Consider the following 19,640-nt stretch of genomic DNA (forward strand, 5'->3'; position numbering starts at 1 on the left):
AGGTAACTGGGTGGTGTTGGTCCTGCTTGTGGCCAGCCTCCTGAGACCTGATCCTACACCAGCCCTCTCCCTTGCCCAAACCCTTGCTCAGGAAACGGGAGCTCCACTGAGGCAGCCTCAAGGCATAGAGCATGCCCGGCCCTTCCCATAGTCCATGAAGAGTAAATCTATTGCATCAGCACAGGCTGGGCAGTTGGACTGCACAGCGGTTCCCTTTTGCTCTCCTTTCTCCCAACATCGTCCCTGGACTGAGCTGTATTTGGCTGCAGGATAATTTAGAGGACAGAGAAATCAAGTGTGGTCGGATGTTACCCTGGACAATGACACTCCTGCCTCCCCAGCTATCCTGGTGGCTGCCCCTCCCGGGTGGCAGAGCCAGGCAGAGGACTGCCTTTTTTTCCTGCCTTCCCTGCCTTGACCACACCCCCCAATTTAAGGCGGCAGCTCTATTAGAAACATTATGGTCTTTGCATCCTCTTAGCCACCAAGCCGAGGATCCCCGCAGGTAGTTGGAAAGAGACCACAGCCCTTGAGAGACGCTCCCTCACCCAGCCGCTCCGGCAAAGTAGTAAGTGAGGTCTGAGTTTATGCTTAAAACTTTCCAATCTATTTTCCTTTTCCTGACTTAGCTATTTTTTCCCTCCCTCCATTCTGTGGAATTAAAAGGGTAAGTTGACGGGAACTCTCAGGATGTGAGTTTTCTCTTCCTCTTTCACAGTCCTCTCCATATTCCCATTCAAGCGTTCAAAAAGCCTGCCTAACCCTGTTGGAACAGTCTGAAACCCGGACTACATCTTTTTCTTTTCCTGGCTGCAGAAAAAGCGAAATTGGGAATATTCTGAGGTACTCGCGGATTGCCGGTCAGAAACTCCGGATTTTCTTCACCTATTGGAGCACTTGGAAAGACCTAAAGCTGCGGTCCACGCTGACGCTTCTTCCCTTTTTTTCTCCTTTATTCCCAGCAAGCCTATTGTTTTACCTTTTTGTGCTCCGTTTTGTTTTGCCTAGCAGCTTGATGAATTGTGTTTGCTAGAGGGGAAATTGCTACAGGTTTGAATCTTGCAAGACAAACTAGTCTGCTGGGCGATTACCACTACCTTTCCTCTGAGGGTCTGGCAATCCTTGGAGCTGTAGGTAGGGGAGTGTGGTCCCTGGGCGAGGGCAGCGCGGGGGGCCTGCGGGTCAAGGACAGGGACATCTCGCTCCTCCACAGCGGGCCGGGCTGCATCCCAGCCGCCCTGCCTGGGGAGAAGTTGCCAGAAATGGGGCGGCAGCTCCCCTGGACCCGGTGGTTTTGTCCGACAATTGGACTTGATGTGTGGCTTCCCCTGTACTGTTCACAAACATCTATGCTACCACCTTTAAAACAGTGTTTTCGGCAGGCGAACTGTTGGGAAAGACGCTGGTTACTGAGATCAAGGCAGTGGAGGGCAGGTTTTTCTTAATTTCTTTTTTTCATCTTAAGGACATTTTTCTTCCCACTTCATGCCACACTGCCAAGCAACTGAAAAGGGAGACATTTGCTAAACAACAGGAAACACAGATCTCCCAATGTTAACTCGGTAGCTCCAGCTGATTTGTCAAGTCACAGGCACTTTGGATTCTTTCATCGTGTGGCTCTGCATTGCCTCACCTCCGTCTTTCTCTCTAGAGCAAGAACCCCGCGCTTGGGCAGGCGCGGACTGTCGTGGTGCGGGGCGCGGGGAAAGCGCAGCCGGGTGGTCAGTACTGCTTCCCCAGTCTCACCTGGCGATCTTGAAGGAGGGAAGGTGAGCTAGGCTAAGTGCTTTGAAGATGAAAAGGTCTTTTCATGTGTCGGGTGTTGTAGTTATTAATATTAATATTTGAAGAGACACGCTGCTTCTAATTGTAAATCAACAACTCCCATCCTGGCCAGCTCAGGAGTGAAATAACAAAACGCTGCAGCCAGCCACGCAGCTCCTTCCGTCCCATCCGCGCTGCGCAGGAGGCGGAAGCCGGATTCCATCCTCAGAGGGGGCGTCTGTGGCTTAGGGCATCCTTAAGCCTGGTGTGTGGGGGGCGGGGTGGGGGTGGGGGGTGTAATCCCTCCACATCTGGTAGTCTGTGACCTTGGAGAACCTGTGAGACAGCCTGGGTCTGGGCCAGCTGCCTGCCCCAGATGATAACAGAGCTCAAAGGCCAGTGGGGTCAGGACCAGCATTGGAGCCCGGAAGGTGGACGTGCCCTTGTGGCTTCTGTGAGACATCAGCCCTGCGACTGGGAGCAGGTTGCTGGATGCGATGGGCCTCGTTTTTTTCATCTCTAAAATGTGAACAATCATGGCTGTCCCACCTGGTGCATAAAAACGGAACAGTAGACATAAACAGATTTGAAAAGTCAAAGTGTCGGTAAAACCGAGGGTAGTCTGGAATAATGGGACACCATCAAACTGGGTGTGTGGGTGCAGATTCCTGGGGGAGGGGGAGGCAGAAGGCACCTGTGAATGTTACGGAGATGCATAATTGGCACTTAATGTTTCTTTGGTTGCACAGAGCTTCAAGGCACTGGCAAACAGCATCTGATTTCTGGGGTTCTGCTGCACCTCATGATTTTATTTATCGGCAAGCAGATCTGTTTTCTACAGAAACCACGCTTTTCAAATGATCCATTCAAACTTCCTAATTATTGCCGTGGAATGGCAGAAGGAACGGTTATATACCAGAAGCTGCTGCTTCCTTCCTGCCCCTCTCCCTCCCTCTATTCCTTCCTTCTTTACCTCTTCCCGTTTTCCCTGTCTCCCTCCTCAATTTTGTGTCCTCTTTCCTCAGGAAACTGAGAACACTTAGTATTTCAGCAGCATTAGTGTGGCATGCACCATGTAGTAGGATTTAAGGTGGATTCTGTGAGTTTCTTCAGCCCTAGGCAAACAGATATAAACTGGCAACCTTTGTTTGCCTTCTGCCCTCCCTCATCTCAGCTCTTCTGAAACTCCAGCCTTACGGGGGCAGCGTGTGACTCAGATGATTCTCTGGGTATCCTAGCTGGCCAGCCTCACGTCTCCTGAAGGAGGGCAGACAGCTCTAAGGTTCACCCAGCGCACCACCGCCTGCCAGCCCTCTGGACACGGTTAGCAGTAGATGCTATAGATGGCTTCGTTCAGGTTACAGTGAAGCCTGGAGGTGGGCATTCGTGCTGCCATCTCATGGCAGAGGACTCTACGTCCCACCGGGACCTGTGTCCCACTGAGTTCCAGGTGACGCCCTCATTGGAACCGAGGGAACGTGAACCTGTGATGTGGGCTCCTGGGCCTGTGATGTTAATGTCATGTCCTAGGAACCTGAATGACGCAGAGACACACATTCAGCCTGAAATGTTCTGGCAAGTCTGATGATTTACTTATCTGGGAGAACACTTTGGACGAGGCCTGTTTTCAGAGGGGCAGATATGCAGATGAACTATTATTCACTGCTACGAAAGCACCAGCATTGAATGAAAGCTACCTGGTGCCTGACCGCAAAGGAGATCACTCCCTCTTGTGACAAACACCAATTCTGTTTCTAATTGCTGCCCAGCCTTATTTTCAGCTGAAGAGGCAAGGGATAAATTTAGTTCACATACTTACCTGAAAACACAACATATTACTTGAGAAGATTAAGAACAAAACACAATAAACTCCTTAAGTAGTATGAAATGACCTGTGAATGTATTAGGAGTTCAGATGGAAGGAAGTCATGCCGAAACAATAAGCAAAGATATTTTTCATGTTTTGTTCTTTTCTTAAACAAGAGGGTAGATTTGATATTCCAGTGACCCAGCACTGGTGCTCCCTCAAGAACTTAGGAGGGAAAATTTGGACGCTATTTTCTAGGATGAGGGTTGCGCATCAAGCATTTCTGCAGCACCAGGGGGATTCCCAGGAAGAAAAGGCAGACTTTCAGGAGATGTGAATAAGCACAACAACAGCATCAAAAGCGGCCAGCAGTTTAGTCTTCATGGAATTTTTTTCAACTTTTCATTTTGAAATCATTCCAGATGCATCAATGATTGCAAAGCAAAGTACAAGGAGTTTCCAAGAGCTTTGAATCTCCTGGAACTGGGCAAAACGTAATGCGGATTCCTCTTCGAGATCATCTCTTGGTGCTTCTGATCATCCTTGATTCAGAGGATACCTACCCCTGGAGAGGAAAGAGATGCACAGCCAAATCCCGGTTAGGCGTGGCCATTCCCTGGCGCTTGGCTGGAGAGGCACGGATGGGTCCTGAGCTGTTCAGGCCCCCGGCCTGACATGACCGCACTTTCTGCTCAGCCTGGACACAGATGCCTTCCTATCAGATCCTTGGTGGGCAGGGTCTTGTCACGATCACTCATGAATTTGGCCATTTAGTGGGTTTCCCTGGCTGCAGCATCACCCTCTCCTGGTGGAAGCTTATTAGAAACTCGGACTCTCAGCCTGGAGCTCCAACTTGCTGCATCAGACTATTGTAACATGATCCTAGGGCGATTAGAATGCACATTTGACACTCAGGAGGCAATACTCTAAAGAGAAAGTGAAAACTGACAAAAAGGAAAAAGTCAGCTGTATTGCAATAGCTCTCTAGTGCACAGAAATCGTGTCACTACCACAGTGTTACTCGACAAAGTTGATGTGTCCGAGAGATGCTGGCTTCATTTAGACAGTTGCCGCACTTCTCGCTGCCGTGCCGTCCCCAGGAGGTGATTCCCCATGTAAGAAAATGCTTACCTCTTGTTCTTATGCATGACAGTGGCACATGTGGGCCACCTACCAATAGACACCTTGGCTCTTTTCTCCTGCAAAAGTCTCTTGACTAATGTGAGTCAACCTACGATTATGAAAGCCAGACAGATGGGATTTAGGCCCTCTGGACTGTAGCTGTAAGAGTCACAGAAAGTCGGCCGCCTTGGGCGGTACAAATAACAGTAAAATCACTACTGCTCTGGAGTGAATGTTTTCTAATTGCCAAAGCCTTCTGCTAAAATAGTGGTAATAATGACTACTTATCGACTATTTCATCTTGCTTAAGGCACTCTACTAAGTTCCTTTGTTTTGTGTAATCCTCAACAATCCTGGAAGGATTGGCGTCTTTTACACACCCCATTTCCTATTTGTGAGGTTAACTGAATGGCTATGGCCTTAAACTTGAGAAGCAGCTGCAAAGTCACTGGCTTACCTGGAGTCCTACCTGTGGATCTGTTGACTCCTCACTCTGCTACGCCTGCACCCTCCCTGGTGCTCAGTTCATTCAAATAAACAATGAGCGGAGTTGATGAATTTTTTTCCCACCTTAAAATGTATTAAATTTGCAAAATCACTTTTTTATCTTTTTTATAAATTTTTAATTCATTAATTACATTGTATTATGTGACACAGTTTCGTAGGTACTTGGATTCTCCCCACCCCTCCCCAAACCCTCCCACCATGGTGGATTCCTCCACCTTGTTGCATAACCACAGTTCAAGTTCAGTTCAGATTCCCCCATTGCAAGCATATACCAAACATAGAGTCCAGCATCTTATTGTCCAGTCAAGTTCAACGGCTTCTTAGGTATACCCTCTCTGGTCTGAAGACAGAGACAGCAGAGGATCATCCCGATCAGTTAAAAGCTCCAACATACCATCAGCAAAAATTTACATCATTATGGAATTAATTGACATAGTAATGAGTAGCCAATATGTTAAAAGTAAATGCGAGTTCTTAACCACCTTCTGTGATCACTTCATTGACATTTCAGTTTTAGTTTATACACAACATATAACATACATAACATAACATGTTATACATAACATCATATCATCTTAAATTAAGGCAAACATGTGGTATTTAACCTTTTGGGATTGGCTCATTTCCCTTAGCATTATGGTTTCCAGTTTGGCCCATTTGGCCACAAAGAACTGCATTTTGTTTTTTTTAATAGCTGAGTAGTATTCCATGGAGTAGATGAACCATAGCTTTCTTATCCAATCCTCTGTTGATGGGCATTTTGGTTGCTTCCATGTTTTTGCAATTACTGATTGTGCTGCTATGAACATAGGAGTGCATGTTGGTTTCTCATAGAACAATTGTTCTGGATATATTCCTAGGAGTGCTATTGCTGGATCATATGGTATGTTGATTTTGAGTTGTTTGAATGTTCTCCATACTGATTTCCATAGAGGCTGTACCAGCCTGCAGCCCCACCAGCAGTGGAGTCGGCAAGATGATTAGAACTATACCAAGAAATTGGAACCATATATGTTCGGCAATAAAACAAATGACTCTCCACCATGAAAATCACAGAGTTTAACAAATTGCTTGTTGGATTTGAGACATCCAAGGCAGCTGACATGCTGTAGTTCAATTATAGAGGGGCACCCCTGAAACTACCCCAGCCCCCTCAATATCCGTCTGTATCTATGGTGACTTTTAGTTTGTTTTTTTTTTTTTTTTATGTTGCATTATGTGACAGTTTCATAGGCTCTGGGATTCCCCCAACCCTGCCCCATGCCCTCCCCCCATGGTGGATTCCTCCGCCTTGTTGCAGTATTACAGTTCAAATTCAGTCAAGATTCTTTTTTGCAAACATACCAAGCATAGAGTCCAGCATCTTATTGTCCAGATAAATTCAACGGTTTCTTGAGGAAACCATCTCTGGTCTGAAGGCAGAGCTGGCAGAATATCATCCGGATCAATTAAAAGCCATAATACAACACCAACAACAATTTACAACATTATGGAATTAATTGACATGGTATTAAGTAATCAATATATTTAAAAGTGCAAGTTCTTAACCACATCCTGTGACTAATTCATTGACATTTTAATTTTAGTTTATATACAACAGGCTGCTATACACCTTAAAATGGTTATAGGGTACTATTCAGCTGTCTCATGTCTATTTTCATTTTAGTATTTAGCAGTTTATAGTGTTGAAGCATAATTTTGCTGAACTTGGCAGATTTTAGGATAGTCTAAACTGGCTTATAACTTTAAGAAGGCATTTGTCAACAACTGAGGTGCAGAACAGTTTTAGGAGGTGTGTGCAGAGAAATCTTCAATACCCTAGTGAGGAGTAACTAATCTTTGTGTCCTGCCTAGTAAGGTATATGTGGATCCATGCTGTTTCCTGTCTGGTTCTAAGCTTTCCTTGTTGTTCTCTGTCTATCTATTCTAATTTTTGTTTGTTTGCTTTTTTCTATGGTGACTTTTAGTTTTGTGGAGTGCTCCTTAGCAAGCAGAGCCCAATTTAAGTTCTTGATTATATTCAACATGCTCCTCCACATACTCTAAGTTGAAAAGAAATTATTGTAAAAGGCTCTTTGGAGACAGCTTTGGCAATGACCATTTTTCGCCTTGCAGCCTTTGTTTGGGTTTGACTGGGCTAACACTCTTACACTGTGGTTTCTTTCACATCCATTATTGTGAAAGAAAACTTTAATATCATTCTTCCAATTGTTTCCAGTTTATTATTTGAAAAATACTCATCTATTTATTCATTCAGTTCTTTGTGAATACCTATGAGTGTTCAAGGCGTGGGGTATATACTGAGGCTAGGTGCTTTCGTTTGTTGATTTTCATGGTTAAAAAAAAATTGGAGAAATTACCTGAGGCTCTCGTCACCTTTACAATGTAAAACAATGTACTGAGTGTTGCCTCTGATCAGATGCTCTGTTGGGAAGGCTGATTTACTTTAAAAAGTAGATGGTTAGCTTGTGGGAAATTTTGGAGCACTGCCCTGTTTCCTCTAGCAGCCTTTGATGTAGTCTCTTGGTGCTCAGGAAAAGTAACAGCTTCATGCTTTTTGTTGGCAGTGCCATTCCAGCAGTGTGACCGTGAGGAACTCGTTTCTACAAAGCACTTCTTAAAAAACGATTTTGCCTTTTCCTTGGATGATCTTCATTTGTTTTAAATATTTGATTGTTTGAAAGGCAGAATTCCAGGGTGAGGACTGGGGGATGGTGAGAGAGAGGTCAGATCACTCTCCAAATAGCCTTAAAACCAGACAGAATTGGGCAAGTCCAAAGCCAGGAGCCAGGAGCTTCTTCCGGGTATTTCAGATGAGTTGCAGGGGCTCAAACAATTGGACCATTTTCCAATGCTGCCTCAGTCATATTAGCAGGGAGCTGGATCAGAAGTGAAGCAGCCTGGATCAAACCTACCCCCATATGGGATGCCAGCACCACAGTCAGTGACTTTGCTCAATACTCACAGCATAGCACCAGCCTCTACAAAGCCCTCTTTATTTTTTTTTGCCTGCTATTATAAACCAGAGTAAAACTGCCATTCTTTTTAATGAGATATTAGTGAGTTATGCTCAAGAAAAGGCAAAGTTCATGGAAATACATATTATGAAAGAAATTATGCATATATTTCAAATTATTTTTCACTGAAGTAAATTTACCAATTGTCACCATTTTTCACAAATTTTTAAAAGTCCCCTCATAGACTTTTGTAATATTGTAATGCCGTAATTCCTGTAGACTAACTGAGCTATGTCCATTCATATAGGACTTGTTTAATTAGAATGGGACTCTAGGAAGTAGTTATGAATCGTTTTCATTTACACAGGTGTTGGAAGAATAATCATTACTGAAATTGGGGAGAAGTAGGGCTTTGATATTGAGTATATGCTGAATTGCTGCTTTATTAATCTCATGAAAGAGTTCATAGATTTAGTTTAAGACACAGAAGCCAACATCAAATAATTCATTACATAGCCTTTGCCAGTCAGTCCTGGCCACTTCAAGTAAGGAAGAATATTTGGTATCGCAGTGTTGGAATACTTAGTCAAGAAAATGAGGCCCTTCGTAAAGTTCACAGTGAACAGAAATCATCCTCCATCATTCTGACCATTTTTCTTTCTGGTGCATTGTAACCACATTTCTCTGGAGGAGTGAAGCTTGTTTAGCTATTTAAATATGAGCTATATTGCATGTGATTTCTTATAGAACTGGGCTTGGTTAACTTTTGTGACACAAATCAGTAGCAACATCTATAAAAGCACCTGTAGAAATATAAACGTACTACTCATGAGTATCAGCAGAAAAAGAAAAAATCCCAGGAGGAGGAGGAGGCCAACCTGTAAAGTGAGCTCTTGTTTGGTATTAGCATTTAAACTCAATGTTGCACATGGAAACACTTCACCATTGGTGGTGGCATTTTTTGTTTGTTTTTAATCCCACCTTCATGGATATGTTCAGATACTGACACGTGTCTAACACATTGTGACTCTATCTATAACGTAGGTCGTTCACTTCATTTAGTCAGCAAACATCTGCAGCTTGCCTATTAGGCCCCTTCGAGAACAACACACTCCCTGCTGTCTAGTCACTGGTGAGCAAGGAGCAGAAACAGACATGTGCAGGAATTGCTGTGACTCTTCCACTGTCAATCCCAACAAGGGGACCAAGGACATGCCTAGGAGGGCCAGGGAAGCTTCCTGAAAAGGAGATTTTCTGTCTGGACACCATCTGGAATTTGAAAAGAACAAGTTCAAAGCCTGCTTGCTGCAGATTAGAGATGCTGCCTTGTTAAAAATGGGTGTTATCTTCAGTTTGGCAGAGATGCTGTTTGGAGCAAGTCACCTTTAAATGGTCAGTTCTTTGGGAGGTCTAATTGTTTTTCTCCAGAGTTCTAAACCAAAAGAGTATCCTTTTCAAAAGTTGTTGTGAAGGCTAAATTATTGACATTGGAGGAAGGCTGATGGTGAAAGTGTTTGAAGTTCACGCTGCTTTTTTAAAGAGGAGAGGATAGAGGGCCCAGTGTGATGGTTCAGTGGCCCAAGTCCTCGCCTTGCATGTGCCAGGATCCCATACGGGTTCATATCCCAGATGCTCCATTTCCCAGCCAACCAGCTCCCTGCTTGTGGCATGGGAAAGCAGCAGAAAGGATAGTCAAAGCCCTTGGAACCCTGTACCCACACAGGAGACCTGGAGGAAGCTCTTGGCTTCTGCCCTCGGATCAACTCAGCCAGCTGTTGTGGCTACTTGGGGAGTGAAACCAGCAGATAGAAGATCTTTGTTTCTGTTTCTCCTTCTCTCGGTAAATCTGTCTTTCCAAGAAAAATAAATAATTTTTCTAAAAGAAGTCAGCAGCTAAAGAGGAAAGGATAGGAAAGATCAGCCACATTTTTGGCTATAGCTCTGTTTCCCTTTCCTATTCCTCAAGTGCACTCAGGGTTCCTAGGAGATATTGCAGATATTATTGCAGGTCTGTGAAACTAACATGAGGACTAGAAGGTCAACTCAAATTGAAGACACAATGTCTTTGTCAGTGAGGGTGTAATTTTGGTTTACCTATTTGAATATGAGTTGCACACAGTCTGTGTGAACCATACTGCTTTTAGGCATTTCATGAGAATACAAAATATGTTAGGAATTGTTATAAAAATTGTGACTGATTATATAATGATGTAGTATACACTATATAATAATAAGGGACTCGTTAAGTATCAATGATGCATACAATAGAATCATTGGCAGTCATAAATGTCAGGATGTAGGAGGGTAGTTCAAAAGTCTGGAAAATGCAATTAAAAAATAAGTACGATTGGTGGAAAAACTTCTGTAATTCAGACACAGATTTTTATAGTATGCACTTTCCATGGACTGCTGTAGAGTCATATTTGTTGCCATAGCAAGAGATCATAATATCCTGTTGAATGTCAGCTTAAAAAGCAGGTTACAAAACAGCAGGTAGAGAAGTAACATCATGAACACTATATCGTGATCATATGCATGTATTGCATCTCTATTTGTATAAATACATTAAAAATATTCAGCAGAACATTGAATAAGATATCAGCATCATTATTTCTAAGTTGGTGGGATTTCAGGGATTTTGATATCCATTTAGACTCTTTAATTTTAATCCTTTTAACAAATACCTTTTCCCCCCTTTGGCAAAAAACAATCGCAAAAGAAAGCTTTTCCAACTTTTTTTTAAACTGGATTGGTTCCTTTGTTTTAAAAGCATGAAACCTAGAACGAAAAATGTAACTAACAGTGAAGTCTAAGTATAAATAGCCAAGCAAGTCAGAGTGGAGGGGAATGGGACTGGGCGTTGAAGAGGCTCTGTTGGACAGCTGCTCCCCTGCAGCCCTGGCCTGCAATAGCCCTACCAACCATAACTTGGCTTTATTTTCTGCATCATTCAGCCTACCGTGGTGAGATCTGGGTGCAAGGAAAAAGTGAGCTTGTTCATTCTGGAGGCTCCTTGGCTTGGGACAGTGGGTAACTGGAGAGTACGCACATCTTTGTGAATGATCAAACTCATTCACAGGGAGACGGTCCGACTGGAAACTCATTCTGATTTGCTGGACATGAAGCACCTATGTAAACCACAAAGCTTTTTAGATGAGATGACATTTAGCAGCTATGTGAATAAAAGGAAGCAGTTTGCTCTTAGGATCAGGAAACAAAGCCATTATTTCACATGGATCCTTTATTCAGATCTGCCATCTTACTCAGGGTCTCTGGTTTGAGAAACATATACCCTCACGTGATCCACCTCTTAAATTTTTAGGCTTACGAAATCTTTCATTCATTCACTTATTTTAAAATAATGAATCTGTTTTTTTCTGACCCATGGTCTATCTTAACTGAAGGAAATGTATAATTGAAAAACTCATGATGTCAACTATACTACAGGTAGTATAGGTAGTATAGAATCAGTAGTAGAGATGAAACAACAGATGTTTGTAAACCAGTGTGGCAGGTGTCCTGTTAGAGGTTCCAGGGGGTTTCAAAGCCATCATGGTAAATGAGTGTTCTTTTGAAAATACTGTTTATTGCTAAGAGATGGATGGAAGCCTGCTTGTAGACTTGAGCGAATTGGAGAAGGAAGTGGTCTCCCTGGCTGTGGTGAAGGAAGGATTTGAGGCAGCACAGCCTTCAGACGAGCATTCACCTTAGTCCTGAGGCAGGTGGGGCTAGGCCAGTGAGACCGTCAGAAGGGCTGACTGCTGAGAAGGGCATCAGGAGCTTAAGAACATGGCCAAGTTCCTCCTTCAGGGCTGGAGGGTCAAGGGGGATGTGCAGGGAAGGGGCTGGGGAGGTGGAGCAGCACAGACAGCACAGCCAGCGGGGACTGGATGCTCTCACTTTGGACTCACAGACTCTGCTCTGTGGAGTTGGTCCCATTTCTGAGAAAAGAACTCTGCTCTTCATGACCCTCTGTTACTAAGTGTTCAAATCATTTCCACATCCAGACAGAGCTGTGGCTGCTGCTCAGCTGGGGAGAGTTCACCTTAAAATCGCACAGGTGGTTTGTATTTAAGTTGCAAACATGTGCAATGCCCAGACCAAAAAAAAAGGGGGGGGGGTCCAGCTGATGTGCAAGCAACTGTCATGTGGGAGGAGCATCTCTAGCCAAAAAAGCAAATCTGAAATGGGGAAAAATGCAGCCTTCCCCCTCCTCCAGTGCTCCATTTGCTTCTGAGAGCACTAACAGCTCCAGCAGCTGTTCTGTGTCACCCTCTACAAGTGGAAAAGGGAGGGTCCTTTTTGCTTTCTCCAAAAAATAATAGAGCAGCAATCCATTTCTGTCCCAGAGTTATTTCCTGAGTTGAGAGCCCCTGAGAGCGCTGGCAACTCCCTCTTTGAGCTTCCTCCCTGGGCAAAGGGCTTTTCCCCAAGGGAGATGTCATTCATGCAGTCCTAGCTTCCAGAATACAGACCAGCACAGAATGCACCAGATGTTGGGCCAGAGGTTTCCTCCCTCCCTCTGTCAACTGGAAGAGAAAATATATTTCCACTGAACCTTTTTCCAAATGTGTTGTGGTGAGGGGGAGTGAGGTCTGGCTAGCCGACAAACTATGTCTTCCAGCCGAGCTTCAGGGCAAGGCTGCCAACTCCAAATACCCTTTCTTTCTGTTTTTTTTTTTTTTCTTAGAGAAAAAAAATTATTATTATTTTCCATGATACAGTTTGGTAGGTACAGGATTTCCCCCCTCCATCTCCCTACCTTGTCATGTACACGTGTTGGCGAAGAGTAGGCATGCGGGGGCAGAGCGCCCGTGCGGCTCTGGACGTCTAGTGATGATTCACGGGACCATGTGATCGCACCTGGCGCTGTGTAATCCTCCACAGCTTCCCGATGCTGGCACCCAGCGGAACTGATGGCTGCTTATTTTTTCCATATTATTGGCAAACTGCTCTTCACATTACGTTATAGTTTGGTGTGGTTCATTTCCTCCACTGTGTAAACATAAAGTCTCTTTCTTCCTCAGTCTGATCCTGATTCAGCTAGAATCTATAGGCCATGAGTTCGGGAATCATTGTAGGCCAGAGTATCTAAAGTATCCAGAAGAGGGCCTGGAACGTAGGAAGTGCACAATATTTGTTTGATGAATGAGTGAAATTGCTTCTAACAAAATAAGTCTATCACATGGTTGCTGAATGGATAACGGAGGATTCTGAGGACTCTGGAGGACCTTGAAGATTCGGGGAAGGAAATCGGTGTATGAATGGCTTATAAGGGTGGCATTCCTCAACCCCTGGATACCTCCAGAAGGTATAAATTGTCTTGCAGGATGCTAGAGGGCTGACCAACTTATCCACGGGAACAACTGATCATGGTGTCTTCGTTCTGTGACACTGTCAGCATAGTTAGCGTCTAAGTCTCAACCAGGAGTGGATCCAAACTTGGAAGGAGGAGATTGATTTGGCTCAGTATGTGCTTGCATCCCAAGCTGGCGTTCCTGGGCTGGAGTGCCTGGCTTCAGCTCCTGATCCCTGCTTCCCAACAATGTGCACCTTGAAAGATTGCTGGTGCTTGTTCAAGTACCTAGGTCTTTGACACACATGTGAGAGTTCTCGGGTGGAGTTCTTGGCTCCTGGCTTCAGTCTGGCAGAGCCTTGGCTGCTGTGGCCTTCTTGGAATGGAATCAGGAAATGGGATGCCCCTCATTTCTGCCTTTCAAGTAAACTAAAATGAATTGATAATAATTCTTAAAATTCTTTGGATTTGGGGATGTATGTGTTGATCTGACTCATTAGGACTTTAAAGCTTGATTTTGAGACTTAGAAGAAGGAATGTTTCTGTGCGGGAAAGGGGACTGCGGGTTCTTGGAGATCATCCTCACAATACTTGCTCGGGTAGGTAGGTCCATTCTCATCTACGACGTCTTTATCTTACTCGTTTTCTAGCTCCATGTCCAGGGACTATATGAGACACTGTAGCTTTTTCCTGTTGTGGAGACAAACGCTGAACAGATGATGACAGAAGTGGATGGCAACCAGGCCTTTCAAATAGAATCTTTTGGTGTGGAGTATTCAGGGGTCTCCAGCTGGATATATTCCAAGTTCTGGTCTTGGCATAAGAGTTGAATTCAAAGCAGTGGCCTAGATACAGTGAACAGGAAAGAGATGAAACAGGTAGTACACACTGAGTAGTGAATGCAGGCAGCCTCATGGAGAATCACTCCAAGCCCAGTCTAGTCAAGTACTTCATTAGGTAATGGTGGCACCCTCATTAAACACTCAGATGAGGTTGGGGGTTGGGATGGATCCAGTATGTGTAATGACATATAGGATGAATTCGTAGCAGCTCCTCATATACATCTTCATCATGACTTCTTAGTGATGGAGGAGGCACAGATGCATCATGGGAATGTTGGTGTGCTGAGTTGGCATGGAAGGGGTGGAACTTGTCTAGCAGTTCAGGCTAAGGCACAGAGATCACTGGGCACCTCGGAGCTCCTTTATTCCTCACTAGTTTCCTACAGGGCTCATGTCTCTTTGATCTCTTCCTGCCACTCAGCTTTGCCAGCAAAGAGCTCCTCCTGGCAACTGGTTTCCTGCGGTGGAGTCAAAGCCTGAACACACCAGGGATGAAATCTTGGTTAACACATCCTAACCATCCAGAACCACTAGTTAAGTTAGTTGAAAAAAAAAAAAGTTGTTTTGACTAAGTTCTACCTCTGGAAGAAAAGATGTCATGAAAAGACAAAGTAGTTAATAGACAACCCAGTTCTGGGTTAGCTCTTTTTTTTTTATACATTTTTTTAATAAAGCAAACATTTATTAAACTATAATAAAAACATTCGATCAAATTACAAAACCTGAGCAAGAAAAACTTGCTCTTGAAAAGTTAGCTCTTGAAAAGTTTTGAGTTTGTATCTGTCACTTAAGTGATTGCAATGGCTCTGTCTCTATAGCCCTGGGTCACTATGATCTTACACGGGCTGAGCCTGTTTAGCCTCATCATTTAAACACACAGGTGGTCAAAATGAGGATTATAAAAGAGCTTATTTTGCATGGGCTTCTAAGTTTTTGGCACCAAAATTAATTTGCCTTTTTAAAAAGTACCTATCTAATTATTTATTTATTTTTCACTTTACTTGAAAGGGGAGAAAAGTGTGTGTGTGTGTGTGTGTGTGTGAGAGAGAGAGAGAGAGAGAGAGAGAGAGAGAGAGAGAGATGCAGAAATAGCTCCCACCTCCTGTGTTGATTCCCAAATACCCACAAAGCCAGGGCTGAGCCTGCATGAAGCAAGAGTCCAGAACTGCATCTGGGATCAGGAGCAGAGAGATCTTGAACTTGAACCAGGCACTCTAACGTGGGATGCGGGTGTCATGAGTATCATTTTAAAAGGTGTACCAAATGCACGCCTTGTAAGCTTCTCTTCTAGTTCCAGTTAGTGTGGAGTTTGTGACGTCCCCTCATATGTTTCCTACAGATGAAGAATAGATCCATCAGCTGTCACGTGGTATCAGGAGAGCAAACCTAAAGTGCAGCTTGAACACAGCTGTAGTTTAGTCCTCTTCGTTTTCCCTGCAATGTGCCAATTGCCCTATATGTTAACAAAAATAAAGGAAAAGAACAGACAAGTACAAGTGGAGATGCGGTGACACTGAAATATCCTTTTCCAATATTAGGAGGCTGGCCTCTGGAGGATATGTTTAGGAACTGAATCTTCTCAAGCATTCAAGACAGCAATTTTACAGAAAGTGCGTAGCATTCGATTTATGCAAATGTGTGAAATAGCACATTTTAGAAAGCATTTTGGTCAACAGTGATGTTTGGAAGCAGTATAAATGATTTTCCTGTGACCAGCAGCTAGCTGGAATATCCCTCCAGCCAGAACATTCCTCAATCATTCAAGTCCTTCAGACTCTTAGGGTAGACAATAGCTCTCAACAAGAGTTATGTAATAGCCCTTCCCCTCCTCAGAATGCGCACTGGGCGTCACTCCCAGGGACTCAGCCTCTCGCCATGCCCTGGGGACTGGATGATTTGCTTCTGCCCACCTTCATTTCCCTTAGCCTTCGTCTATTCAATTTGCACTGTACTGCGTGCCGAGTGCCTGCTCTGTGCCAGGCTGGTTGGGAGAGGGAGGTGGTACATAGACAGGGATTTGATCAAAGATCTTTGAAGATTCCCTCACTGCTGTTCATTAGCAACACGTGGACACTGTCCATCCTGCAGTCTAGCTTGCAGTCAGGACCCTGGCTGTGTCTGGAGTTGCTCCCTCTGGGTAGGAGCGTGGTCACTTCAGTCTTGTGATCCCCCTGCCACCCAAAGAAGGGAACTGAATGGTTCTGAAGGAGACTCCTGGTTCCCACTCACTTGCTCGCCTGCATTCTGGTCCTCACATGCCTGTGCGCCCGTGGCTCAGCCAATGCTTTCTCCCACACAGGTGCTGAGAGCAGGATGAGCTACTTTGTGGACTCCACGGTGAGCAGCCCTGTGCCTTATGCGGTAGCCCGTCCCACGACGGTGGTAAGTAGTGATCTTTTCCCTGTACTCCCATTGACCACCCAGCCTGCCCCTTGCCCCACCCCTTTCTGTCCTCAGTTTGACCTCTCATGCATAGAGGAGCCAGGGACCTGAACTCCAAGGCTGAAATCAGCTTTGAATATTTTGGGGGAGCTCATTTGTGAGATTACTTGTCTTTTCATCAGCACACAAGGTAAACTTTTCACCTCTGGTGGATTTACTGAGGGTGTCTGAGTTTCCAAGACGGAGACCTGATGAACAGTTCAAGTCAGCTGCTTTTCCTAGCTCGCATCACTTGGCAAGTTTTCCATGGATGGATGTTGCTTAGACCCGTTCATGTTATCATGTACTTATTCTGTGCGTTAAGAGGGTTGACACATCTCTTCAGTGGCTTGTGTCATCTCATTTTCTTCTTTGCAAAATGACTTTTATTTTTTGTAGAAGCGCCATGAACTCTTCTGAAAAACTAAAAATCGGTAAAAGTTTACATTATAATGTGCATGAGATGTATGTTTAAAAGAAATACGTGGATACACACAACAGGTCCAGACAAGCAGTCACTTGAGTTTACTTAGTAGGAATCACCCAGGGACTTGCAATTGAAGGTCACAGACGTCTTGCCAAAGATGAGTTCCTCCCGTTTCTCACACAGAGCTTGTGTTCTAAGGTCAGCATGAATTGCACTACAGTTCTCTTAAACATGCTATTATAGAAATTTTTTTTTCAAGTAAATGATCATGTGATTTCAGGGCAAAGTGTGTCACTCACTCAGAGAAGAACGCATAAATGTCAGTTTGTGTTCACCAGTTTCGTTTTAAAATAATTAGCACCTTATCTGAGGAAGGAATGTACGCTAGTACTTATTTTCTTTTCAGCACTAAGATAACATAATTATGTAAGCGTACAAGTCCCAAGGATAGTCTTTTATTCTAGAAAGAGTCTCTGGAAATTGTAGAGTAAAAATCACGAAGCCGTATTAGTCTGTTTATTCTCGCCTGAAGATTTCCCACAGCTGGATTTTTTTCAATGCATTTTGAGTGGTTTTTCTTGATTTTCAAAGAAGGAAGCCCTCTCGCCTCACCTTCAGTAGCCATATTTTACAAAATCTTCTCCGTGTTTGAGATGCAGTGACTACAGCCTGGAAAGTTGTCTGGAGAGAAGCAGCAGAAGCTTGCCCGAGAGAGTTGCTGAGCCACTGTCCCAGCACTTTCCCTCCTGACTTCTTGAGGCCTTGATGTCGTGAGAACTAGTGCAGCAACCCTTCAGAATCAGAGTAAGCAACATCTTTTAGATTCACCTAGGCTTTCCCTCCAACAGAATAAACAAGTAAATAGCCATACTGGAGTAAGCCCAAGTATAATAAATCACTTCCAACAGATACATTTTAACGGTAGGTGGGATTGCAAAAAGAATCTATAGATTGTCCACAAAATGAAGCGTTAGCACATGGGTGTTAGTGCTCCTTGGACACAATTCCACACTCTCAGTCCCACTGCTAGATCCCGCCGAGAATGGAACTCAGTTCCAATGGCTCACCCGGTGCCTTCCCAGTGCCAGTGCAGCCTCCTGCCCTAGAGCTCACCTCAGTTCAATATCCCCAGTCCCTTTGCTGCTCGCATGTTTCTGATTTCATTAGGCCGAGCCACTAGGAAGAGGAACACCACACCAGAGATGGGTTTTGGGAAGTGAAAATCATAGGCTCCCCATCGTTCCAATTCCACTTTCGCTCCCGCCTTTTGTAGGTTCTTTGGTGAGATCCATGTCCCATGAAACAGAATTCCAGGAGTGGAGATGTACTTACAGCTGGTTCATCCAAAAGGGATTTGAAATGAGAACGGATTGTTTCTTCTAAATCACATATCACTAATTTAGAGGTAATCATAACATCACACCCTTAGTTGGCAGAGGGGTAGAGGACTTGTGTGAACAGACTCTGCACAAGACAAGCCCCTAGAATGGACAAATACACAATTTCACAAAACACGAAAAAAAATGGGGCCTGATAGAATCATAGTAAATTTTGTAAGAAAAAAGTAAATAAGAACTGGGGGAAAACACCATAGGTGTTAGTGAAGTGCTTCCACAAGGGGTTGATTCTACTCCCCGTGGGGCTATTGATCATGTCTGGAGACACGTTGACAAAATCTGGAAAGTACTACAACATCAGCCTCAGGAAAGAGGGTCTCAGAATGTAACTCAACTTCCCGTGGTACGCAAGATCCCCCCGGCCCTAAACAATCCTTCAACCACGGGCGCTCCAGCCGTGCTGAGGCCAAGTGGCTGTGGTCCAGAGGAGCATGAAGGCAGGAGGGTATTGTGTGTGCAGGCTTACCTATGCCGGCCTTGGCTATTTGAAAACTACCGATTCAAGGGGAGTGCTGGCCTAGTGGGTAAGATGTGATACCTGTGTCCCAAATTGAAATGCCTGCGTTCAAGTCCCAGCCTTGATTCCAGACTCCAATTTCCTACTACCAGTGCAAACCTTGGGAAGCAGTGGTAACGGCTCCAATAGAATTTCTGACATCCACATAAGAGACCTGAGTTGAGTTCTTTTTTTAAAATATTTGTTTATTTTCTATTGGAAAGGCAGATTTACAGACAGAAGGAGAAACAGAGATAAGTCTTCTATCCTCTGGTTCGCTCCTCAAATGGCTGCAATTGTTGTAGCTGAGCTGATCCTAAGCCAGGAGCCAGGAATCTCTTCCAGGTCTCCCATGTTGGTATAGGGTCCCAAGGCTTTGGACCATCTTCTACTGCTTTCCCAGGCCATGAAGCAGGGAGCTGGATGGGAAGAGGAGCTGCAGGGCCCAAACTGGTGCCCCTGTGAGATGTCAGTGCTTGCAGGTAGGCATTAGCCATTTGAGCCACCACACCAGCCGCTGCATCGAATTCTTAGCTCCTGGCTTCAACAGGCTTTGGAGCAGTCAAAGCAGTAGAGAGGAATTCTGTCTCTTTTGTGGTTTCTT

At 44.4% G+C, this 19,640-nt stretch overlaps 1 protein-coding gene across 1 annotated transcript in view; it reads left to right on the forward strand.

The window, feature by feature from the left end:
• The first annotated feature begins 541 nt into the window (after positions 1–541).
• ETS1 (ETS proto-oncogene 1, transcription factor) overlaps positions 542–19,640 on the forward strand; it is a 126,879-nt gene continuing 107,780 nt past the window's right edge. Inside the window, exons 1-2 of the mRNA XM_012929256.2 lie at positions 542–568; positions 16,595–16,677. Of these exons, the coding sequence (XP_012784710.2) occupies positions 16,609–16,677 (69 nt within the window). The 5' untranslated portion in view covers positions 542–568; positions 16,595–16,608. The remainder of the gene's footprint in view (positions 569–16,594; positions 16,678–19,640) is intronic.

The sequence above is a fragment of the Ochotona princeps genome, chromosome 4 (genome assembly GCF_030435755.1).
Source record: "Ochotona princeps isolate mOchPri1 chromosome 4, mOchPri1.hap1, whole genome shotgun sequence".
NCBI lineage: Eukaryota > Metazoa > Chordata > Mammalia > Lagomorpha > Ochotonidae > Ochotona > Ochotona princeps.